The sequence below is a fragment of the Phoca vitulina genome, unplaced genomic scaffold (assembly GCF_004348235.1).
Source record: "Phoca vitulina isolate PV1807 unplaced genomic scaffold, GSC_HSeal_1.0 scaffold48, whole genome shotgun sequence".
In the NCBI taxonomy this organism is placed as follows: Eukaryota; Metazoa; Chordata; class Mammalia; order Carnivora; family Phocidae; genus Phoca; species Phoca vitulina.
The window spans coordinates 262,137-286,872 of NW_022589751.1; the positions used below are offsets into that span (position 1 = coordinate 262,137).

General features: G+C 48.7%; 1 protein-coding gene across 6 annotated transcripts in view; it reads left to right on the top strand.

Annotated features, from left to right (window-relative positions):
- WDFY4 (WDFY family member 4) overlaps nucleotides 1–24,736 on the top strand; it is a 285,720-nt gene that overhangs the window by 28,324 nt on the left and 232,660 nt on the right. For all 6 annotated transcript variants that reach the window (XM_032432234.1, XM_032432233.1, XM_032432238.1 and 3 more), the window contains 10 exons: nucleotides 910–1,024; nucleotides 1,858–1,964; nucleotides 4,035–4,169; nucleotides 6,699–6,888; nucleotides 8,964–9,153; nucleotides 10,914–11,071; nucleotides 13,056–13,508; nucleotides 15,867–15,974; nucleotides 17,800–17,990; nucleotides 23,393–23,973. In XM_032432234.1, coding sequence (XP_032288125.1) covers nucleotides 910–1,024; nucleotides 1,858–1,964; nucleotides 4,035–4,169; nucleotides 6,699–6,888; nucleotides 8,964–9,153; nucleotides 10,914–11,071; nucleotides 13,056–13,508; nucleotides 15,867–15,974; nucleotides 17,800–17,990; nucleotides 23,393–23,973 — 2,228 coding nt within the window. The remainder of the gene's footprint in view (nucleotides 1–909; nucleotides 1,025–1,857; nucleotides 1,965–4,034; nucleotides 4,170–6,698; nucleotides 6,889–8,963; nucleotides 9,154–10,913; nucleotides 11,072–13,055; nucleotides 13,509–15,866; nucleotides 15,975–17,799; nucleotides 17,991–23,392; nucleotides 23,974–24,736) is intronic.

A 24,736-nucleotide genomic window follows, 5' to 3' on the forward strand; every position in this document is an offset into this window, starting at 1 on the left:
AGATTTCTGTACAGCAAAACCTAATAATACCAAATTAAAAGAGAAAATGACAAATTTGAAAAAATCACGATAGTATTATGGACCAAGTGTTAACATTTTTTTATATAGAAAGAGCTTTTTAAAACAAATAAGAAAATAGTGAAAAACCTAATAGAATAATAGGCTAACGGTAAAAACAGGCAATTCAAGAAGCATGAAAAGTGTTCATCTATTTTAGTAATCAAAAGACTGCAATTGAGATTCTCATTTAAGATGAAAATGCATGACAGTGCGCAATGGGTGTACAGAAACTAGTCCCCTCCCATGGAACCCCTGGTGAGGCTAATCAGGTAAACTTTTTCTGGGGAATGAGTTAGTAATATGTACCAAAGCACTAAAAATAAATAAATAAATAAAAATAAGAAGCATGCCCTTGTAACTTGCAATCCCACCCTTTAGAATTTATCAAAGGAAATAACTGTATACTTAAACTACGATATCTGCACAAGGTTTGAGAAGCATGAAGCATTCAAGAGGAGAATCAGAGAGGTAGCAGTTGATGGGGTAAGGTGAGGGAGAGGGGGACCTAGAAAATCACCCTTGGAATTTCCCACTAGGGCAACTGGGTGCTTGGCAGAACCATTCACAGAGACAGGATATAACAGATTTGGGAGGAAGGCAATGGATTGGACTACGTGTATTTGACACTTCAGGAGCATGAGTTCAGGGCAGAAGTTGAAGAATTCACAGGCACTAGGGTAGGGATGCAGTGGAAGCTGTTAGGGTAGGTGTTTTGGTGGCCTTTGGGATACACCTGGGACAGTGAGGTGACCCACTGGTCTGGGCTGGCAGGGAGAGCGGCAAGGCGACTGTCATGCCTCGCTTTGTAGCTTTGGCATCTTTGCTGGAATCCTGTTTATTGCACTTCAGGCCTGGGAAAACTCTGTGGGGATCGTCTGCTTTCCCAGTCTCCAAAGGCTGGCAGAAGATACTTCTAACCAGCTCGCCCGAGAGATAGAGAAGGCACTTGTGGGAAAGCCAGCAGGTAAGAGAACACTTTATGGAGAGCTAAACAGCCTTGCGTGCTCCTTCCAGGACTCCTGCGAAGCCCCTCTCTGCTTTCTAGTGGAGTCTGAGTGGTGCTTTCCAGAGAGCACCACGGGCTCACTTCTGCCAGTGAGGATGCTGGGAATGAAGGGAAAGGTTGGCAGAGGAGGGAAGAGGGACTTGCAGAATTCTGCTTCTCCTGGGAGGGACACACGCACACACACACCAGGACCAGGGTCTCTGGGAGGAGAATAAAAGGTACACCTGTGTGTTCAGTGAATAGTTTGATCCAGAAAAGACACAGAAGCCAAAGCCAAGCATGTTTTCTGTTTTGGGGTCTCCTGACTTGCATTCTTCTGCTCCTAAAGCTGGACCCTGGAGGCTGGGCAGAGTTTTACGGTGACTATGGGGCTGAGGGGCAGGAGGGGACTCTAGGGGAAGGAGTATCTTGAGCATGGTGTAGATTGCAGGAATCTCTGCAATATGAGGGGCTGAAGGATATAGGAAGTGGAGGTGGGGTGAAGACTCTGGATTGTGAGAAGTCCAATAGCTGAGGAGCTTCTTATTATTTGGTAATGGAGAGCCATTGATGGTTGTTGAACAAGGATGGTGACATGATAAAGGCGATCCTCCCAGGAGATAAATCTGGCGGAGTGTGAAACGTTTGGTATGGATTCAGATGGCATTGTGGGGAGGAAAGGAGACAGAAGTGCCCTAAAGATGCTAAGGCACATCTCACGGGGAAGGAGGCCAAGGGGAGGGAAGGAGGGTGGGCAGGTCATTGCACCGCCTTGCTGGTAATACTTTCTCTCCTTCATGTGCTATTACCAGAGCAAGCAAGGGAGGCGGCTGGGCAGTTGCTGCGGTGGAAGGGGGATGTGGATCAGGATGGCTACCTGCTCCTGAAGTCAGTATTTGTGCTCACGGGGACAAACTCGGTAAGTTCCAGGCCCCTTGGGCCCCAGCTCGGGAGCTCCATATCCATGCGCAGCAGGAAGTCCCAGCAAAGGGCAATGGCGCATCTCACGAGTGTCCTTTTTGCTCTGATACTGATTTATCATTTCTCCTGCCCTATTTCCCTTCTGACCTGGAACATGGACTTGAGCATCTGAAATTCATTTTCGAATCCTGCTTTTCTGAGTTGACAAGCTGTGTGACACCTTGGGCAAACTGTCACCTTTCTGTGACACAATTGTGTGGCTAATTTTAAAATGGGGGATAATGCCTTAGTTCTCGGGTTAGTGCAGGGATTAACAATGGCTGATGTGTGTGGACGGTTTTCTGTGTCGGGGCAAGGCTGATGTGTCCCATGCAGGTCAATTAAACCCCCTAAGCCCTCTGAGTCAGACTCTGAAGCCACGTTAGTCACCACCCTGTGTTCCTGCTCTCTGTCTGACTCCAGAGCCTGCGCTCCAAGCCACTGCTCTTTACTGCCTCCTGCTAAACTCAGACCGAAGGAGCCCCCCTTAGGCACCAGTCCCACGCCTGCCCGGAGACAGTGCCTGAATGAGATTGGCTTCTCTTTCTCCCCTTCCCACGGTGCCCCATCCCGGTTGCAGACATGTCCTCCCTGCGAGTGGATTGCGGATGGCTGGTGTCCTCTTAGGCAGAAGCAGCCCCCGGCAGCTGTGGCTGGCAGCAGGAATGGCCAGGGGTCCTGGACAGGGCAGGCCCAGAGACCTGTGTGCCTGGTGAGAGTGCCCACTGCATGCCAGTCTGGCGCTCAGCGCCGGGAGCAGCAGGGAACCAGATGGGGGCATGGCCCCCCTGAGGCTGACAGTGAACACAGACCTCAGCCGGGCATCTGAAGCAGTGTGTGCAGCTGTGAGAGGAGCTTGGTGTGCAGTTGCTCACTGCAGGGAGGATCCGCTGGCCTTCGCTCTACATAAACCGCCCGGACCACCATCAGCATGGCAGCCTGAAGCGCAGGGCAGGAGCTTTTCTGCCCCCCGGGGCGGGACTGTTCACAGTCTGGTGGTAAAAATTAACCTAAGGGCTTGTCTTCCACTGTGAGCAGCCAGCCCGAAAAGCAGTGAGACAAGTAAGCAGTTGGCTTTCAGTAGAGCCCGTGCAACATGGAGGACAGGGGACCCCCCCCCCCCACCAAGCTGGGTCGCAGCAGAGCCACGGCCATTATCGCGTACTGGAAGCTTTGAGGGGGAAGGGTAGGACCAGCAGCCCGCCTTATATTTCTGGTTCTGGCCCGGACCGTACATTCTTCCTTTCCCTTTTTCTCATTTTGCCACTGTATCTGTCACATTAGTATGCTGGGTGGGAAGTTGGGCGGGCAGTATGCGTTAGACTAATGCCATACATGCGCCCACGTGCACACGTGTGCACACACACACACGCAGGCGTTGCTGCTGCCGTAACCCCTGGGGCAGCTTTAGGCAGAGCCCGTGGCAGAAAGGCTCCAGGAAGCTCATACTCAGGCTGGTCCCCTCCCTGCCCACTTCCTGTCTTCTCCCCTCTGTCTGGCCACGCTGGTTCTCAGTGTTCACCTATAGGACCGTTTCGGTCTTGGGGAAGTCTCAGACCTGAACGAGGGGATGGGAAGGGCCTTGATCAAGTCCTGCATTAGGTGTTTGCCCTTGTTATGAACCATGCCCTCCTGAGTGTCCAATTCCCTAATCAGGAGGCAACCGACCCAAATCAGTAGTATGATCATGTAGGAAAGCCCTTGTTTTCTGCTCTGCACCTGTCCCCCCCCCCCCCTCGCTCCCTCCCTTTGTTCCTCCTTTCCCTCCTTCCTATTAGCTCTCCTGTAAAAGAAGACATGTTAATCAAGCACATAGTGTACACTCTACACAAATGTAATCTTCACAGCTGCCCTAGGTGGGTCGGATGATGGTCTCCACGCTAACTTGAGAATGTGTTGCCCAGAGAGAGGACAGGGTTTACCCATGTTCCCGGCTATAACGGCCGCAGGGCTGGACCGTGCCGGTCTGGGTTGGAGGGGTGCTCTGCGGGCTCTGTGGCCGTGGGTCACGTCTGTGCTTCCCTTGCAGGAGACGCTGGGCAGAGTTGTTGAGTCTGGCCTTCCAGCCCTGCTCCTGCAGTGCCTTTACCTCTTCTTTGTCTTTCCTCTGGAAAAGGACGAGCTTTTTGAGAGTGATGTTCAAGTTCAGAGGATGTTTGTGCAGGTGAGTGAGAGGAGGGCTCCACATCCCTGGGCCAAGACCTGGCTCTGCTTCATCTTCCTCAGTCATAGCCCTGAAGCAACTCTGTCCTCCTGGAGGGCCAGCTCCTCTGTTGGTCCCCATGCTCTGCAGATGCCAGCAAGCCTGTGCACTTGGAAAATGGATGTTCTTCTCTCTCCATCTCATTGCATCCCTCGTTCTCCCCCAGAAAAGTGTGCTCTTCCTCCTGCACTTGGCCCCAGCAGCTTCTCTTCCTCCAGGCTGCATTCCCAGGCCCTGCCTGCCCTCCCCAGCACGTGGGGCCTCCTGTCTCCGGCCCCTGCCTCCTCTGAGGACAAGCACGCTAACTGCACCTGCATAAGGGTAGCCAACATTTTCCAAGTACTTCCCTGAATGCACCCGTGCCACGGCCTCGCACTTGTCACCTCCCTGAGCCCTCTCTTCCATTCCAGGGTGTGTATAGTATTACAATTCTGATTCCATGTCAACTAAAGTATGGTGAGTGAAAGTGGGTTCAGGGGCACAGAGGTAGTGGGTGAGGGGCTGGGATTGGGCTCCCAAGACCACTTTGTGAGGTCACCTCCATCCCCCTCCCAGAACCTATCACAGGCTGCTAAACATCAAATGCAATTTCCTGGTGTCCTTCCCCATTTTTCCTATCCTCTCTGACTACCAGCAGCAACTTTTAGCATAACTTCTCACCTCTTTCCCTGACCCCTTACTGACCAGTTCTGCTTTCTCAGCTTCCCGGATGCTGCATTATCCAGAAAACTCCTCTTGCCTCTCTGGAGGAGACCTTGATCGGGGGAGGGTAAGGAGGGCCCTGTGTCCTACTCAGCTTTCTGCAGCCAGGGCCTTGGGGCAAGTGTCACAGAGCAGGTGCTTAAGGGCTTTTGGGAATTTCCAAGTGCATTTGTGCATTGCACATGTGCATTCACGTTAGCATCCATTTGAGATTCATTCTCAAGCCAGAATCATTGTTATCAGAGGTTATCTCACAAGTTCACTTACAGTAGGTTATCCCTTAAGCTGCATTTGTTGGAAACTGAGGCATCATTTATCTGTATGTAAATCATATTCTAAGTGGTGGCCAGGATGCAGTCCTGGGCACGTGGAGAAATCTTTACCACGTAGTTTTTACGTGTCCTGCAGAGAACTAGTGCAGCTCTGCCTTCAGGGTTCGAGCCATGTATGGGTAGATTGCGAGCCACAGTGATAGGCCACAGCTGCATTCCTCAGGGTTTTCCTTATTTCATTCCGCAAAAATATATGGAGCTCCTCCCATGTACTGCCCTACACCAGACCGATGGTTCCAGCAGCAAAGCATAGTACCCTCTCTCATAGAGGTGACAGAAAGATGGGGAAGCCAAACAGGGTATAATCATGTAATTAAATAGCAGTGTCCCAATTTTTAAGTCCTTTGAAGGAAAAATGGAAGGTGTGCTGGGAAATGAGGACAAGGGGACCTGATTTATAGCAGAGCATGAAGGAAGGCTGTCGGGAGGAAATGGCATTGACCCAGAGCTGAAGGTGGTAGCAGACATGTGAAGGGGGAGGGGAGGGGACAAGAGCAGAAATGTTGTCCAAGCCAAGGGTCACATGGCGACGCCCACCTGCGGGGGAGGCCAGCAGATGGGGTCTGGAGCCCAGCTCTGTGGCTGTCCAGGTTGGACTCTGTCACTGTGCTCAGAAGGGGCTAATAGATTCAGATGGAAGGAGCTCTTCATATTTGCCGAACTAGAAGGAGATCCAGTTAGACCACCCAGAGCCAGAGGGAGGGCTGCACACAATCACAGGTGCGAGGAGGTGGGGCTAGTCTGCACAGAACTCTGGGAGCCATGATTTGCCCCAAGCGGCAGGAAGGTATCAGAAGGCCCTCTGGTAGCCATGGGGAGACTGGTGGGGAGGAGGCACGGGGCCCAGAGAGGAAGTTATAGGATGAGGCTCATGATCTTATGAGAAGTAGGGTTTGAGTGTCAACCAGGGATCTGGGAACACATCTCTCTCTCTTTTTTAAAGATTTTATTTATTTATTTGAGAGAGAGAGTGCAAGCATGAACAGGGAGAGAGGGAGAAGCACACTCCCTGCTGAACAGGGAGCCTGATGTGGGGCTTGATCCCAGGACCCTGGGATCTTGACCTGAGCTGAAGGCAGACGCTTAACCAACTGAGCCACCCAGGTGCCCCAGAGCACATCTCTTTTTAAATAGCCATGGGTCCTATTAATTCTATACTTTAACTTTTGATGACATTTCTTCCTGCACTTCTATGTAAAAGGACAACTCTCTAAGTCAAACCCTTCTTTGTTATTCTGAATTGGAAAGGGTAAACTGCAAACTTTAGCCCACGCCCTGTCACCCTTTTCTAGGTGGTATTGCTGACCATGATGCTCTGGGGCAGAGTGTGACCCATACAACCCATCCTTTGCACTGAGACATACGCCTCTGAGCTCTGGAAAAGTAGGGAAGAAACCTGTTACAGGAAGGAGGCTTCCTAACCAGGCATTTTTTTTTTTTTTTTTTTTTTTCCCAGATGTTGCTGAACATTTGCAGTGAGCCTCAGGGGCTGGAGAGACTTCTATCAGGAAATGAGCTCCAATCTCTAGTGATTGCCACTACCTGTCTTCGGGAACACAGCTGCTGTTTTTGGAAGGAGCCCACCTTCTGTGTGCTGAGGGCAATCTCCAAAGCCCACAACCTCGGCATCATTCAGTACCTGCAGGGTATGACCCCAGGAGACCAGGGCTGGGATGTGGGCCCACTTTCTACAGTGAGACCTTGGAACCAAAAAAGAGATGGACAAACAAGGTCTTCACGGATGCCCATCTATGCCCAGTAGATGCCCCTTTGCTTGGTTTCCTTTACAAAAGTGCATTTCTTATTTATTTTGGTGCTCCATTGGAGGAGGAAAGGAAAGGGGAACTCATTTACTGCACACATGCTATCAAACAGACACCGTGCTGGGCCCATTTGTGTATTATCTCATCTGTGTCTTTGAGATGAATATTAATGCCATTTGGTAAAGGGGGAAAAGGAGACAGGGTGGAAGAACTTGCCCAGCTCCCTAACTCACAAACAGGAGAAATCACATTCTAAACCCAGAAATGTCCAAACCAGTGCTTTCGGCTCTGCTCTGGGCAGCATATATAGGGGTTAAGGCCATAGATTCTGGAACCAGACAGCTGGGCTGTGGACTCCAGCTCTGTCCTCCTGTTCTCATCGCTGAATGACCTTGAGCACTTAAGTGCTTATGTGCCTCAGTTCTTTTATCTGTAAAATAGGGATAGTAAACCCTTGCCCTGTGATTTGTCTTCTTTCTGGGGCCTCCCGTAACAGGGGGAGTCAGTTGCTGACAGCTGAGAGAGTTCAACAAGCCCGCTGCCTTATTGTAACTGAGCCCGGGACCAAACGTCAGCCCCAGGTTAGGGATTCAAGGCTCCCGGTAAGGCCAGGGCCCAGCAGTCAGTAATGGCCCCGAGCTGAGCTGGGCCTGAGATGCTCAGCAGCCCAGGTAACCCCCATAGGCTGGAGTCAGATCCCTGAGAAAAAGCTGCGTGCATTGGTGGCAGGGGTCTCTCACTGTGTCATTACTGTTAGCTGTCCAGGACAATAACCAGAAAAGAAAATTCTCACCTTGGTGGGGAGCCTACCGCCTGGAGCATGGAGCCCAGGACTCCCTTAGGTTCAGAATGGGTAGTTTCCTTAGGTGTAGAGGCTGAAGAGAAGGTCTGGAAGAAAGGGCTGGCCTGGTGGTTACCTGCCAAGCCCGCAGCTCTTGGGGCTGACCTGCCCGTCGTGCAGACTTTGGGGGCATCTGAAGCCCTGCAGCTGAGGAACACAGCACGTGTTATCAAGTGGACATTTTTCCTGATCCACTGGGGTGTCTTTCGCGGCACTCAGAAGAGTCTTCGCCCTGTGAAAGAGCTCTAAAAATAGTGATCCATTGAAATGCAAATCCAGGGCGCCTGGGTGGCTCAGTCGTTAAGCATCTGCCTTCGGCTCAGGTCATGATCCCAGAGTCCTGGGATCGAGTCCCACATCGGGCTCCCTGCTCGGCGGGAAGCCTGCTACTCCCTCTCCCACTCCCCCTGCTTGTGTTCCTGCTCTTGCTCTCTCTCTCTCTGTCAAATAAATAAATAAAATCTTTAAAAAAAAAAAAAAAAAAAAGAAATGCAAATCCAGTGACATCTCTCTTCTGACTCAAATCTCCCCTTGGCTTCTCACAGCTCTGGGTAACCGTAATGGGCAAGTCCGAGGACCAGGGCCCACACACGAGCTGGCCCTGCCCTCCTCCCCCTCCCTTGTGGCCCACACTTCTGGGTGCCAAACGCCTGGGTACTTTAGTAGTGGAAACACACCATCTTTTGGTCCCTTTCCTTCTTACGTACTCCTATATCCTTCCCCGAACTTTTTATCAGGCTCATCTCTGCGCATCTCCGGAGATGCTTCCTTAAGAAGGTCTTTCTCAGTGCCCAGCTCCGGCATCGTGCAGCTCACGACCTGACGGCCCCGCCCCTCCTGCCCCGCTGCATGCTGGGAATTAGGGGCAGCCGGCTAAGACGCTCCCTTCCTCTTCCTGTTTCGCTGACTCTCCATCTGGGTCTGCGGCATGTGGCTCTTGGGATTGTACTTCCCATGCGGGAGACTCCTTCTTGACTCAAGACCCAGCAGAAAAGTGTTTTCGAATTAATTCTCATTTACATCTTGATACATACAGTTGAAAGGAGGGCGGGAAGCCAAGGACTGTGGCAGAAAAGCTACGGCCTCCTAACTCAACAGGGTTGTTTTCTTCCGGCAGCCATGGACTGCATCAAACTCTCCCTTCAGAACCTCTCCAAGCTTGCGGACAGCCTCCCCGCTCCCGAGGTGAGCGAGGCAGTGAACCTCATCTTGGGCTTTGTGAAGGACTCCTACCCTGTCTCCTCCGCGCTGTTCCTAGAGTTCGAGAATGGGGAGGGCTACCCTCTGCTCCTCAAAGTGTTACTGCGGTGAGTGGTTGTCCTTGGTGGGGAAGAAACTGCCAAAGTGTAGGTCCTCAGTATCATTTGGGGGGCTTTGGAGAAAGACAGATATTGAGGCTTCTTTGAATGTCTTCTGAAGCACAAATTTCCATAGAGCATGGCCAGAGAGACTTTTATTGCAAAAATAATTCAAGGTGCCTCAGGGTCTGGGAGCCAGTTCCTTTGAGAATGGATGGGGAATTACCAGGTTTATTTGGTGGTACATACCACACGCATGCCCACTGGCTTGCCAGCTGCCTATTAGAACACACATTTCTGTGCTGGAGGGCTCTCTGGGACGGTTGTAACCAGCTCTGCCTACATGCTTGGGGGCTGGAAGGAGTGCTGAGGAGTCAACAACCCCCAGAAGCAGCCCTCAGCCGAGGACTGGCAGGAGCTGATGTATAAATACCCAGCAATACGCCCCTTGGGTGGGACATCTCTACCCCGCCTCCCAGAGTCCCCAGGAGTGTTACACTCCCGTTGCCCCACAGGGTGCTTACCTGACAATGCTCCTGTCCTGGCTCCCTTCCCTTTCTTCTTACAGACTCTTTCCACTAGCAGAAGTTTTTGGTTCAACTCCCAAATGAACTACCTTCTCTCTCTCAAATCTTTGACTATGAGAAGCCCAAATGAAGATACTACTGAGCTGGGTCAGGACTCATCTCCTCCACTCTCACTTGCTGTGTCATTTTCAGGTCGGGTCCAGGGATGGATAAGACAAGAGATGGAAATCAAAGAAATACCTTGATTGTTCCAACTTCTCCATTGCTCTTGGGGAAGCTGCTTAAGGGCAGGGCCACATATACTCCGTTGCGCTCTGCTCTGTGAATATGAGAAGCCGTTCTCATCTGTGGGGTATGGCTTCCCACTGTGCTTCACAGACTTGACTGCAGAGTCAGGTTTCTAGTCTAGAAGGGACAGTTGGTTGAGGGGGCTGAAGCCCCAAAAGAATGTGACTAGATGACAACACCTTGAGCGCCTTCCTCCAAAGGGATGCTAAGAATAAACGTTCCTGTGGGGTTGCTAGGTTTTACACTGGTCTGGATCATGACCAACTTGCTATTGCTCCCAAGAGGTCAGCAGCATAGCAGTTTCTAGACATTTCTTCTGTTAACTGGGTGGTTGGTTTTCTCCAGAATTCTTGTGGAAGCCAGGAGGGGGAAATGAGCCTGATCCGGGGAGTGTCAGGAAGGACCCATCTCAGCTCATTGGATTTTTTTTTTCCTGCCTTACCTGAAGTCATACTGCAAGCACCTTTGCTCTTGACATGGCAGAGCTGGAATAAGATTTCAGAGAGAGAGACAGACCCTCCTCCACAAGAAGAGAAAGGTAGCCCACCTACACATAAGTAGCTAAGAATGAAAATAGTATTCAACCTTGACATAAACGTAAGGAAGTCTAATAAAGTTTGATTACTTCCCAAGAGGTTTGTTTGCCCACTTGAAATATTAAATCTCTAATTTTGGGGCTGCCCCTGCTCTGCTGGTGTGCATGTCTTTTGGGGTGGGTTCAGGCACAGGAAGCAGCCTTCCCGTGAGCAAATGCTTAGCTCTTCACAGGTTTCTATATATTCCGACTGTATGTCCTTACACCTAAGGCTGACATTTGCAGAGTGACTTTTATCCAGGGTGCTCCCCTTGCCGTTTGGTGCTGAACTGGTGGAGACCTCTGGGGGTCTGGCATTGCCTCTGCATCCCTGTGAGGAGCGCCGTGAGCCAACATGGCTGCCTCATCTGTCCCTGCAGGTACGATGGGCTGACGCAGAGCGAAGTGGACCCCCACCTGGAGGAGCTCCTCGACCTGGTGGTGTGGCTGACGACCTGTGGGAGGTCAGAGCTGAAGGTGTTTGACAGTGTCACGTACCCTCAGCTGGAAGGCTTCAAGTTCCATCACGAGGCTTCTGGTGGGTCATCTTCTGTCTCTGGGGGCCTGGTGGCGGCTGGCACTGGGCCCTGACAAATGCTACATGGGTCTTTTCCTGACTCTTTGGGAAGAAACGAACGCTTGGCACCCTGTCAGTGATTCTTTTTTTTTTTTTTAATTTTATTTTATTATGTTATGTTAGTCACCATACATTACATCATTAGTTTTTGATGTAGTGTTCCGTGATTCATTGTTTGTGTATAACACCCAGTGCTCCATTCAGTACGTGCCCTCTTTAATACCCATCACCAGGCTAACCCATCCCCCCACCCCCTCCCCTCTGGAACCCTCAGTTTGTTTCTCAGAGTCCATAGTCTCTCATGGTTCGTCTCCCCCTCCGATTCCCCCCTTCATTTTTCCCTTCCTACTATCTTCTTTTTTTTTTTAACATAATATATTATTTTTTTCAGAGGTACAGATCTGTGATTCATCAGTCTTGCACAATTCACAGTGCTCACCATAGCACATACCCTCCCACATGTCCATCATCCAGCTACCCCAACCCTCCCACCCCCCACCACTCCAGCAACCCTCAGTTTCTCTCCTGAGATTAAGAATTCCTCATATCAGTGAGATCATATGATACTTGTCTTTCTCAACGCTTGGTACCTGTCAGTGATTCTGTCGTGCCTTTGCGGAGATTACCTATGGGTTTTAAATCTCCCCTTTTTAGAATTTTTTTTTTTAGATGTCTTGGTGGGACTTAGAGGAAATGTTTGCTTACTAAAGGCAAAGACCCTCTCAGGTAATGGAGGGAGCCTCTAGCCTCCACCCCCACCTCTGCCGTGACTTAACTCTGCAACGTGTGCTCATATATGAGTTCTGATGTCCCCAAGGCAGCCACCCAGGCTCAGAGACAGGGCCTCCTCAGCTCTTTGGTTACTTGCTTGATGAACTCCGTGCTGCAGAGACACCAGTGTGACCAGGCAGGTATCTGCTCCCTCAAATGTCTCTGTAGAGACTGTCACACATACACTGAATCATAATCTCCTCTGTAACTGGCTGATAAATGCATCAGGGACAGTGGTGACACCAGGCAGGTGGGTCGGGTCTGTCTGGGTTAGTCAGGAAACTCTGCCCAGAAGGAACCATTCAAGTGGGGTTTCAAGGCTCAGAGTGGATCGCCCAGGTAGAAAGGAAGAGGATAAAGTTCAAAGGCAGAAAGTACAGCCTGAGGAAAGACGTGGGGACTGCAAACGTCCGGGTGAGTCTGGGGAAATGGACACAGACACAGGAACAGACCAGAGTGTGGTGTTTCAGGAACATCTCTGGGGTCTGAGGCAGGGAGGCCTTGAGGCAGGGTGTTCTCTGATGGAGTGTCTCCTGAGCAAGAGAAGATGAGGCTTCACCCTTGAGCTGGAGAGAAAGGAGGGGATGGCTTCTGAAGGTGTCTCTGTTTAGCCGCTTGGCTAGAAATGAAACTGACTTTGCTTAGTAATCTTTAACATCATTTGATTTTAATTGATTAAAACCAACCCTCCAGCCCAGCGCTGCCCAAAGGAAATATAATGCGAGACATATCACATAATTTTAAATGGCCTAGTAGCCATATTTAAAAAAATAAAAAGAAACAGGTTATTTTTCATAATATATTTTATTTAACCTAATATATCCAAAATACTACCATTTCAACGTGCGGTCAATATAAATAATTGTTAATGGCGTTTTGGGGCCTTCTTTGTGCTACATCTTAGAAATCCGGTGTCTGTTCTTACACTTATGGAACGTCCCAGTTGGGTGGCCACATTTCCAGGGCTCTGTGAGCCACCACGTCTTGGACAGTGCAACTCTAGCCTTACTCACACTCTGGGCAACTGGCTTTTCTGGACTTCTGATAGACACTTAGCCACAGGAGCTGGAAAATAGAAACTATAAATGGTATTTCCTAATGGCAATGCAAGCACATGTTTCTAGGCACAGGCAGGAGAAATGACCTGCAGGATTATTCCTTCTTTCCTCTTCAGGGGTGACCGTTAAGAATCTTCAGGCCTTCCAAGTCCTACAGAATGTTTTCCACAAAGCCAGCAACCCCGTCCTCTGCACCAAAGTCCTGGCAGCCATCAGGACCATGTGGGCCTGGAATGCCCGCAACTTCTTCCTGCTGGAGTGGACCCTGCAGCCCATCTCGCAGTTTGTGGAGATCATGCCCCTGAAGGCAGCCCCAGTGCAGAAGCACTTCTTCCAGCTGCTGGAGGCCCTGGTGTTCGAGCTGCATTATGTGCCCCACGAGATCCTGCGGAAGGTGCAGTGCCTGATCAAGGAGAGCCCTGAGTCGCCCTGCACCCTTGTGGCCCTGCAGAGTGTCCTCAGGATAGTCGGCAGGGACCTCCTCTTCACTGACATCTTCCGGGACTCCGGTCTCCTGGGCCTGCTGCTGGCGCAGCTGCGGAAGCGGGCCAAGATCCTGAGGAAGTCAGGTGCCTCCCAGGAGTGTCGGGAGGGGTAGGGGGAGCAGGCTGGGGGGTCTGCGTGCCACTCTGCCACCCATCAATGTAACAGGAAAAGTGAGCGTGCCCATGTCACCTGGCACCATGAGGGTTGGACAAGGGGCATGTGGCTTTGCAGAGCAGGCAGCCCCTCTATTTCCTGTAACTGGACTGATCTTCCCCAGGAAGAGGCCAGAGGGATGGGTGTACCTTTAAACAGACTCATGGGGCTAACTCAGGCCTGATGAATTCTCAGCTTGCAGATATGTCCTGCACTGGATGGTGTCTGAGTATGTAGATGGAGAGACGTCAGGGGGGCAAGGGAGCTCAGAGAGTCCTGGGGCTCTGGCAGGGCAGAGGGTGGGGGACGTGTGTGTGTGTGTGTGTGTGTGTGTGTGTATTGGGGAGGGTCAGCTGGTACACAGCCTCCTTTCGGTGCTATCAGGCCCAACGATCTCCCACCTGGAGCAGTGATCATTGCTGCCTGGCTTCCCCCTCCAAGTCTTGTCCCACTTCTGGGTCCTTCTGGCACCTGTGGCTCCTTGGCAACATCCCTTCACCCCTACCTTGGCCCTGGGCTCTCAACCTCAGCAGCCTCTGCTGCCCCCATGGGACTTCAGGCTCCCTTCTGTTCAGGCGGGAGTGCTGGCCTGGGCTCTCTCACTGCCTGACCATGCCCCATGCACACACCCTGCTGTGGTTTGTCCATGATCCCCACCTCCACCAACCTGCGGATAGGAGCCAGGGCATGAGAACTCCTTTCCCAGTTCTTCCTGGCTTTCCTGTACCTGCCCCTCTGGGCTTTCAGCTTAGAGAACGCACACTAGGACACTGAATCCAGCCACTTACCTCTTCCCACCTTTTGGCCTTTTCTCCTTCTGCACTGGCTGGGAGGGGCTGAGGGCTCTCTAGCCATTGGCTGCTTTGGGAATTGGGCTTCAGACTCAAGCTAACGTCATCCGTCTTGTCTGTTCCCTGGGCCTGATTGAGGGGAAGAAGCTGAGGGAGAGAGTGTGGGCATTGGGGCCAGACAGCCCTGGATGGGAATCCTGGTCATGATCCTTACGAGCTGAGTGATCCTAAGCAAGTTACTTAACCTCTCTGAGCCGCTTTCCTCCGTTAAATGGGTGCAAGAATGTTTACATCATAAGGATGTGGTCAGCATTAAATGAGGAAGTACTGGGAAGGTCTCCCTGCTGCACCTGGAGCATCACGGGTGCTCCAGAAATGTTAGTTGTCTTCTCCCCTGTGGCCTCTGTGGTACTGCATGGAGGACTGAGATAGACAGGTACCTTTGGGAGGCCAGGAAGGACTCACATCTCCCTGGGAGTGTTTGCAAATCGGGTCAAAATTGAGGATGAGGAGCTCCCAGCTTTACATATCTGGGCCTCTGTGCTGGGCCTTGGAGACCATTTTTCCATGTGCTTTTTTCTGCTGCCCTTTGCATAGTCTTTTTGTTTAATGTTTCTGTGTTACCTTATTGTGTATTGCTTCTCAGCAGCCTGCTATTGAATTTCCTTTTAAATCCAATCCCCAGACCTATGACCATTCCCAGCAGAACTGGAACTCTTTTGTGAGCTGATGTATCCAGTCTTACTTTGTGCTTTCTATTGTTATAATGTTATAACACTATTTATGTTTCTATTGTTACAGTGTCTAGTGTTTCTATTGTTTCTTATTCTTCTTAGATAATTTGTCTCCTGGTTAATGAACTCTACCTTCATTCATTCATTCATGCATTCATTCATTCATTCCCCAAATAGGTATTGGGCTTCCCTCTTGTGTCAGGCACTTTTCTGGCACTCAGGACTCAACAGTGAACACACAGGCCTGGTTTGCCCTCATGAATCTACTGGAAACACCCATCCGCTCCAGAATCTGTCAGGCCTCTCCACACCACACGTGTGAGCTGGCAGTCCTCCATCCCAGGCATGAATGGCAAAATATAAAACTGTCCAAAGGGAAGTCAAAGGGGAGGGCTTTGGACATTATATAGAGTAGTGGTTCTCAAAGAGTGGTCTTCAGAGAAGCTCCATCAGCATCATATGGGAACTTTAAAAAAAATGCCGTTATAGAATCCCACCTAAGACCTCCTAAGCTAGAAACTCTGGGGAGGAATTCTAGCTTCTGGATTTTAGCAAGCCCTCCAGGGAATTTTGATGTGCTTAAGTTGGAGATCCATGGCTATAAGGAGTTATAGGGTGACTTCTTCTGAATTGGGATGCATGCTCCCTTATAATAGAAGCATTATATTCTCATTCCCTTAAGAGTATAGAAAACTAATGGAATCAGAGATTTGGGGTCATACTATGTGTACTTAAGATTTTATTTATTGCTTCTTAAATACAGCAGGAAACAAAGACTCCACGCTTGGTGTTCAGGATACAGAGAGAGAATTGACCTGCGTGATGCTGAGAACCGTAGTCACACTTCTGAGAGGCTCAGTACGGAATGCAGGTAAGGATGGTACCAAACTCATCTTGTCACTGCTTGGTAAAACATCAACTGTCTCCGGTGATTTATGTCAGTGTTTCAAGGTTATATCCAAGGAATAACCAACACTAAAGCTGTGGCCAATGTCCATTTGCTGGTTGATGTCCAGTGATCATCAGTAAATTCGTAGACATCTTGGTTGACAGATTTTACTTTTAAGGTTGCTAAATAAGGTTGGGATAGAGATATCCTAAAGAGATACCCTAAATTTATGAGACCACAGAATGCTCCCCACCTCTTTCAAGTAAAATCTATCAATATCCTGCTTCACCAACTAAGGTGCTTTTTAAAAAAATCGGAATTGTAAAATATAGGTAAAGGAAACTAATCATTTTTTTTTTTAAAGATTTTATTTATTTATTTGAGAGAGAGAGAATGAGAGAGAACACATGAGAGGGGATAGGGTCAGAGGGCAAAGCAGACTCCCTGCCAAGCAGGGAGCCCGATGCGGGACTCGATCCAGGGACTCCAGGATCATGACCTGAGCCGAAGGCAGTCGCTTAACCAACTGAGCCACCCAGGCGCCCAGGAAACTAATCATTTTTAAGAGGCTTCCAGCCCATGATGAACTTAGTAGCTCCATCCATCCAAAACACTTTTAGCTTCCCAAGATCATGTGACTTCCGTGTTGTTTTTTTTAAATAGGTGCATTAACTATGCATGTGTATATATTATGTTATGAAGCAGATGTATCAACAAAGGGACATCAGTAGGTTTGATGATTTGGGATGTTTTTATCTGAACCCCTCATAGATCAACGATACCAAATGTGAATGATTATTTCATATGCAGAGTCTCTATTGTTAGACTATAAAAGATTCTCTGGAGGTACTGGTTAAAATGCATATTCCTAGGCTCACTCCCAGAGATTTAATTAATAGCAGGTCAAGGTAGAACTCAGGAATCTACTTTTTTTGTTTTTAAGTAGGCTCCATGCTCCACATGGAGCCCAGTGTGGGGCTTGAACTCAAGTTTGTGAGATTAAGAATCAGATGCTTAACTGACTGAGCCACCCAGGCACCCCAGGAATCTACTTTAAAACAGGCTTCCAAGGTGATTTCCATGTAGGGCTACCTGGCCCATAAGTGGAGAGATCCTGTCTCACGGAGTCGACAAGCTCAAATCCACATCATGCCACTTGATTCAGTTACTTCCTAGTTCTTATTTCCACACATGATCACACCAACTATCAATCCTGCAGAAGAAATTCCTAGGATTACTTTTAAACAAAAGCGTACCACTAGTCAAAGTTCTTTAATCCGCCCAGTCCAGGAAACTAGCTCAGAATTAAGTATGTTCATAACTTCAATTCTGGTTTGTTTTCAGTAAGAATTTTGGCAGAAAAGAGAGAGAATTGCCATTGGCCCTGGGTTAGGGTATTAAGTGGCAATAAAGGACAGAGGTATTACCTAGTTAAAGTTTGTATTAGGTAGGTTTCTAAAAAAAAAAATTTACTGAAAAATTTTTTGAAAAAAAATTTCAAAAGCAGAATTTTCATTGAATAAAAAAGCAGGTTTTTTTTTTTTTTTTGGTTTGGTTTGTTTTGTTTTTGTTTGTTTGTTTGTTTGTTTTTAATTGCTCCACAGCTTCAGCTTCTCTTTTCCTCTTCTCATTTTAACAGTGGGTTGGATTTTGAAAAAAAAAAAAAAAGAGTTTGTAGTGGGCAGAGGACATGCATATAAAGGGAACAAAACAAACTTGGATGTTGTAAGAGAAAGCTTTCTTGTCATTAAAACTAAGGTGCCGAGGCCCCATTGCTCTAGCCCCATACTGTCTGTCTGGTCTGCAGTTGTCCTGAAAGACCACGGCATGGTGCCCTTCATCAAGATCTTCCTGGATGATGAGTGGTACCGGGAAGCCTCACTCAGCATCTTGGAGCAGCTCTCAGTCATCAACGCCGAGGAGTACATGAGCATCATTGTGGGTGCTTTGTGCTCATCCACTCAAGGGGAGCTGCAGCTGAAGCTGGATCTTCTGCAGGTGACGTCAAGGCTTCCTTTGTGATGGGCTTTCCCACGGACAGGTAGTCGGTGATCGGCATTTGCGCAGGCATTCCCTCGGTCACTGTATTGTCCGGGTAGGGTAGCACTAGCTGCTATCACAGAGAAATCCCACATCCTCAGCAGCCTGACACATGGGGAGTTTCTTTCCTTTGTCCGGTTCAATCAGTGGTGGAGGGGGACACCGTTCAGGGACAGCTGTCACCTGGGCATCTCATCCAGCCAGGAGACAAAGAAAGGAGCACGAAGAGTTGCACGAGGTGTTCTGCAGGCCTGCACCTGGCACACGTGAGCGTCTGTCCAACTTTCTTTGGGCACAACTCGTTTGGATATGAGGGGTGCCAGGAAAGGTAGTCTGGCTGGGCAGCTACCTCACAGCAACACTGTCAACTGAGGAAGTGGAGTCTGAGTTAGTGGCGGCCAAGCAGCTGCTTTGTTTAGTTGAGCAGCATTTAGTGAGTGTCTACCCGCTAGCGGCCAAGTGCCTGGGACGCACAGCGACTGGGGCTCATGAGAAGAGAGCCATCATTGTGATGCACTGTGGTCGTGCCCTGGAAGGTAGTGAGCGCAGGCTTAGCCACGGGAGCAGAGGAGTAGGAGAGGCCGATGCTGCCCCGCATGTTGAGGAAGGCTTGCAGAGGACGATGTTGGAGCTGGGACGAGGATGTAAGGGGCAGGCAGAGGCCTGGCCACAGAGGACAGAGGGGGAGGAGTAAAACTGGGGTGTCACTGTGGGTAACCAAGATGAGTGTATTTTGTTTTTGTAACATTGTTGGGGATCATCAAATAATCGTAACACAGTTAAAGCGATAGCACCTGCCCTCACCACCATCCCTTCTGCCTTACAATTTTGTTGTTCTTGCTTTTCCATTCCTTTTGTCTTTGTGGCCTTAACACGTATTTTAAAATTCCCTCTCTTTTGGTATGTCCTGTTGAAGAGAAGAGCAGATGTAAATGCAAGTACCCCCTGGGGGCCTCTCACGTACTCGTGCAGCACAGCCCTGTGCACAACACACACTCGTGTCTCGGTGACATACTACCCTTGATCATCGGTGAAGTTTAAAAAAAATATGGAGTTGCTCTGACTTCCAAAATTAAACCAGTGGGCTTACTCAGCCATGACTATTTCTGTACAAAACCATGTTAACATTTAGAGGATGGCGCTCGGTTTCTTTTACCTACTTGTTTCTCCACAGAGCCAGTCACTGTCATGTGATTGTCCGACATGTGTGTTCCCATCATCACGTGGCCTGAGATTGCGTGCTTGGCATGGCCAAAGCGTCACGAGAAGCCGATCCAAAAGGGTCAGAATGACCATAATTACCATGCATTTCACAGATGACCCAAACCAAAACAGTGGTTTAGTTATAGAGCCAAAGAAATCAGTTTTATATGAAATAAAACCGGACTTATATGAAACAAAAAGTTAACTGTCTTTTGAAAGATACTAGAGTCCCATGATCATGTGAGGTAAAGGGACTGAGAGGGCCATGGGAGGGAGAGTAAGGGAGAGAGATATCAAGAATTACAGTTTACAGCTCGGGATAACTTGAGCTTCATGTGGTCCAGTCTTAATGTTCCAGCAGGGACATGTCCAGAAAGCGTCTAATAAAAATTGTGAGTTGAGCTTGAATCTAAGACTAGTGACTTAAAATCTAGGGATCTTTCCTCTTTAGCATGCTCGTTATTACATTTTTTTCTCACATGTCTGCCTTCAGCCTGATTCACACGAGTTTTATGCTGATAAGCAACAGAGAAGGCATGACCAAAGTAGTCAGGACTTTGGTTTCCTGGTGGGTGAATCATTGGAATCCCCATCTGTTTCTCATATTGAGAGTTAAACAGATCCACAGAGAGGAAAGTTTTGGCTTTACTTTGCTTGGAGAGAACGAGTGTTTCTGTGTCCGTTATAGAGTACCCTGCTTTGCTCAGGAGAAGTTCACCTTATTTACTCTGCGGCCCAGAGGCACCTTATTGGAGTGTCAGCCCTTGGGTAATAGGACTGAATTTCTAGAATTAGCAATGTAAAGTCTTTCTGGTGTTTTACAGATTTAATATCATTTCAGAATCTCGCTATCAAGGGATTAACACTGTGTAAGCTTATTTAACAAAGTCATACCCTGTGTTCAATGTGCCATCTTCTTGCTGGGTGCCAAGTTACTGCTGGGCGGTTGGGGGGTGGCGCCTGGAGCTGCTAGGGCTCTCCCAGGACCAGGGCTGTAGACACGTTGTTGCTCCAGTGGGTGGTGGGGAGACATGGGGCTGTTCCTGACTGGCCCACCACTGAGTCATGTGAGTGACTATCCAATGTTTGCTGGAGTCTGAGATGGAATCTTCTTTTGTTCTAAACATCTTGGGAATCCACTGGAACTTTAGAAAGATGGAAAATTAGTTCTTTCTGGCTGGATCTCCCTTTTTAGAAGTTGAGTGTGTACGCTGCCCAAAACACTGTGCCTGCAAAATGAGTCAGATGTAGGACGGGGGGAAGTGATGGAGTGGGGTGACCTCAAAGGCAGTACCCTCTGCCCTCCCCCCCCCAAGGTTTGCCATCTCTGACATGCCTCCATATCCAGGTGTGACCCTCACTTCCCTTCCCTGAGACAGTCAGCCAGCTGCTTTGGAGGAGAGAAATCCTTCAGAAACACCCAACTTTGGGCAGTTGTTTCCAAAATTCAGTGGTGTGGCACTTCCATACCAACACACAAGCACATGTAACTTCACCACCTAATCCTGGCAAATGATAATTGAGTTAAAGAATAATGTAAGCAAATGAATTTCCTCTCCACTGTCAGTGGGACTGTGATTGGGTTATGCACAAATTCAGATTGATCTGCTAATATACATTTAGCTGTTCAACTCTGTACTTAATCACATTACCTCACGAGTCTTCCAGCATGACACATGGAAAATTATGAGGAATAACACATAATAGAATGTGAAATAAATCCTGTTAGTCCTAACGTAGTTAGCGCTTTGCAGCAGACATCCATTTTATAGATTCAAGCTGGAGGAATACTAACTCCAAGACGATGACATGGTAACTGAGTTAAGGAGGAGAAAATGTGCTTAATGCTGACCTTTCTTGAAATGTGTCAACCCTAGCCTGATTACTTTGACTTCAGCTGATTAAATTTACTCCCTTCCACCGACTCGCAAGCCTTGGTGATGCATTATCATGCAAAGTTGAATGACAGTAATGGAGACCCTCCTCCTAGGCCCCCAGTTCCTGACAAATCGTTTCCTGAAGTAGCACAGTATTTATTTTCCTTTATGATAGAAATGTTTCTCTTTAGTTGCTATGAGATTAAGCCTTTGTAATTGGATTCTGGACTCTTTACTTTATGACTCTGCAAATATGAAATTAACCCCATCCCAAGAAATAATAGAGCAGTCTAAGTTCTAATGAGATTACCCCCATTTTAGATAATGATTCTGAATTTAATAAATCAAACAAAGCAACAATTAAGGACAGCCATTTCTTTCTCCTCCCCCCTCCCAACAGGAAGAGAAAGGAGCCATCTAGGAATTACAGGGGACAGACCCTCTGCGAGACATGGGTCTTAAGAAGGACTTTCATTGGGTTGCTCTGTTTTGAAAATACCTGCTCTCAACACTCTTTGAATGATGGAGTCCTTTTGAATGATATCCGGTGTCAAATTAGATGATTGGAAGGTGGCTTCTTGAATAAGAGGGGAGTTTGGTGGTCACCCAATGCTCAGACAAGTGCCTGTAATTTGATTTGTTTGTTTTTTGATCATTCTCCCTTTTTCATACTTGTTTTGTCGTGTGTCCTTGTGATAAACAGCAGAGCTTCTTTCAATTCATTTACCTTCAACAACCTCCTACTGGTTTTAGGAGCCACCGAAAGCACTCCTATAAATTTAGAGGGCTTAACATCCTAGAACTCAAGATTTCCCAATGTCTAGGTGATTGATTGATTTTCCAAGGCATGAGTCACATGACCAGGCACAAGGTCAGACGCAGACAATGCAATGCATGCTATACCATATACCAGTGCTCATCCTTTCACACAGAATATCAGTTGGTGGGAAGAGACCAGTACCACCACACACACTTCCAGGTTAGAGTGTGTTTCCAACTTGGTGGAAGAAATAATATTCTGTTGGGAGTGAGTTGCTCACACCAGGCAGGCACAGATGTAGCAGATCTGTGTGAGGCTTGTCCTGGCCCCGGAGTTCCCTGGATGGGGTATAGGGGCAGGCTGCTGCAGTGATGCTGTCTACATAGAGAAAGGCCTTGTTTGTCTAGAAGCCTTAGTGTTGCTACACCATGAACTTCGCACTCACTGAGCATCACCCTTCTGGAGAACCTGCTTTAACAGTCTACATGCTTCTTTTAAGGAACTTCCTATAAAGTCAAACTTTCCTGGGTTTTGAGCCAAATTCAGAATTTGTTAGGCCATATCTTGCGCTCCCTCTCTTCCTCCCTTCCCCCCCTTATTTGCTTCCTTCCCTCCCTCTAAAACATTTGTCAAATACCTAATGTATAGCACACACTGTCCTCAATGGATGGTGCGCTGTGAGTGCTCAATAAATGTTTGATTTTAGAAGGAAATAAAAGTTTGTCTAGTAATATCTCAGTGATCTGGAGAAGGTAGATTCTACCATAGGCTACCATGATAGCCTAAACTCCGCACATGGTCTATTCTATAAGCTATAGTTATGTTTCCTTCCATTAAACCTTTCTCTCCTCTACCTTGATTCCTTCATATTTTTACACCAGATATTAACTAGATTCATTTTACCATCTTTCTTCATTTAATAGAGGTACTCATGTTTGCACAGAGAGGGAGATAAATAATAAGCTACTTTATATAGATTTCACTGTGAGTCTTCTTTGCAATAAAAGAGATGGTTCATCCCACTCATTCAGCAAATATTTATTAAGTGCATGCTACATTCCATGGCAGTGAGTTGCTGGATTTCACAGAGATTCAGTCTAGTGGAGGGCAGAGACAATTTTTAAGTAACTTCATGACAGTGTGAAGAGAGTTTGGTTCAACAAATGAGAGGGGGCTATGTGAGCACTCGGCCTGGGGTGAGGACAAGCCAGTGGTCAAAGGAGGCTCTCGGGAGGGAGATGCAATGAAGTTAAGATCCAGGACAGGAAACCAACCCTATCCCTTAGCATAGACTTTGAGAGCAGCCATTTGAAAGGAGGCACTGAGGGGGGACCTAAAACTAAAAGGAAGAGGAACAAGGTGGACACCCCACTGTTTCAGAATCACCCTCAGGTAACTCGCTGCTACCACAACTTGAACAGGGAAGAACACGTGCAATGCTTTGGCAGGGGTGTGCTGGAGCTTGGCATTAATAAGCTGCCTCCTGGGCTTTCCTCATTTTTATCCTGTTGGTGTTTCAGTCTCTACTCAGGATCCTGGAGACCCCCAAAGGCCGTGCTGCTTTCAGAGTGTCCAGTGGCTTCAATGGACTCCTGTCCCTGCTCTCTGACCTGGAGGGGTCTCTCCAGGAGCCCCCGCTGCAGACATGGGGGATGGTGTCCCCCAGCCAAACCCTGGACCTTGTCCTGCACACCCTCCGTGCCTTGTCCGCGGCATTGCACCTGGATCCTGTCAATGGTGACTTCTTCAAGAGGAATGGGCTTTTTGAGAAGCTGGCCGAGGACCTCTGTTTGCTGGGCTGTTTCGGAGCCCAGGAGGAAGAGGGAGCCCCTCTGCACTCCGGGGAGGACACAAAGGCCAGGCCATTTGCTGATTTGCTGAGTGTGGCCTTTACCACTGCCAGCTCACTCCCACCCAAGATACAGAGCTGCCTCCAGATCCTCAGCTTTCTGGACAGCATGGCCAGTGGCACCCTTCACTTACGCAGAGACCTGAAGGAGTCCCTGAGGGCTGGGCAGGACCCAGTTGTGAATGCCCAGAAGGAAGAAGCTGGCAGGGACCCCCAAGGCAACTTCAAGCAGTGGCCAGACCTGGAGGAGAGGTAGAGCTTTGCTGCCTGCTTCTGTAATCGGGTCATCAGTGTGTTTCTCTCTCCTGTTTTCTTCCAAATATCCTGTGCATGTGTAGTGGGTCGGAAGCCTAGACCTACAAACTGGGGTGGTGGGGGGTGGTGGTGGTGCAAAAACGTCACGTGACCTTTTTTCCCTTTAAATCAAGTTAACTGCAACTCCAATCTCCTCTACCTTGGGAGCTGGCAGAGCACCAATCTGAGTCAATACGTGATTAGAGGATGCTTTTGAGTTACACAAGACCCGGGGGGCTTCCCAGATCTTGGAAACCAAGGGCAGAACTCTGCCAATAAGCTCCCTTTCTCTTTTGCCATCTTAGCTGCTGCTCTGGGGAGGCTTGGTGCCTGTGCCCAGCTGCCCTGGTGTGCCAGGCAGCCCTTGCCTTTGGGAGCCTTTGCTTACCCACTGCCCCCCCTTTCCCCTGCACTGCCGGGGCTGTGATGAGGTCCTTTGACTTGCAGGATAACCATGGTGTCCTCGCCCATCGCCAGTTCCTCCTCTTCTTTCTCTCTGCTTCTACTCTTTGTAACAATCATCTCTGCTTACCTCATAGGCCCATCTCCTCCACGAGCCCAGACTTTTGTAGACACGCTTTACTTCCATTCCTGTAAGACAGACTTCCACTAAAGCAAGGGAGCACAAAGAACACCCTTCCTTCCTTTGGAGTGGCAGGGGAAGAAAATGAAAGAACATAACAGCAATTGTGGGTTATCTTTTTTATTCCCCTAAGGTAGC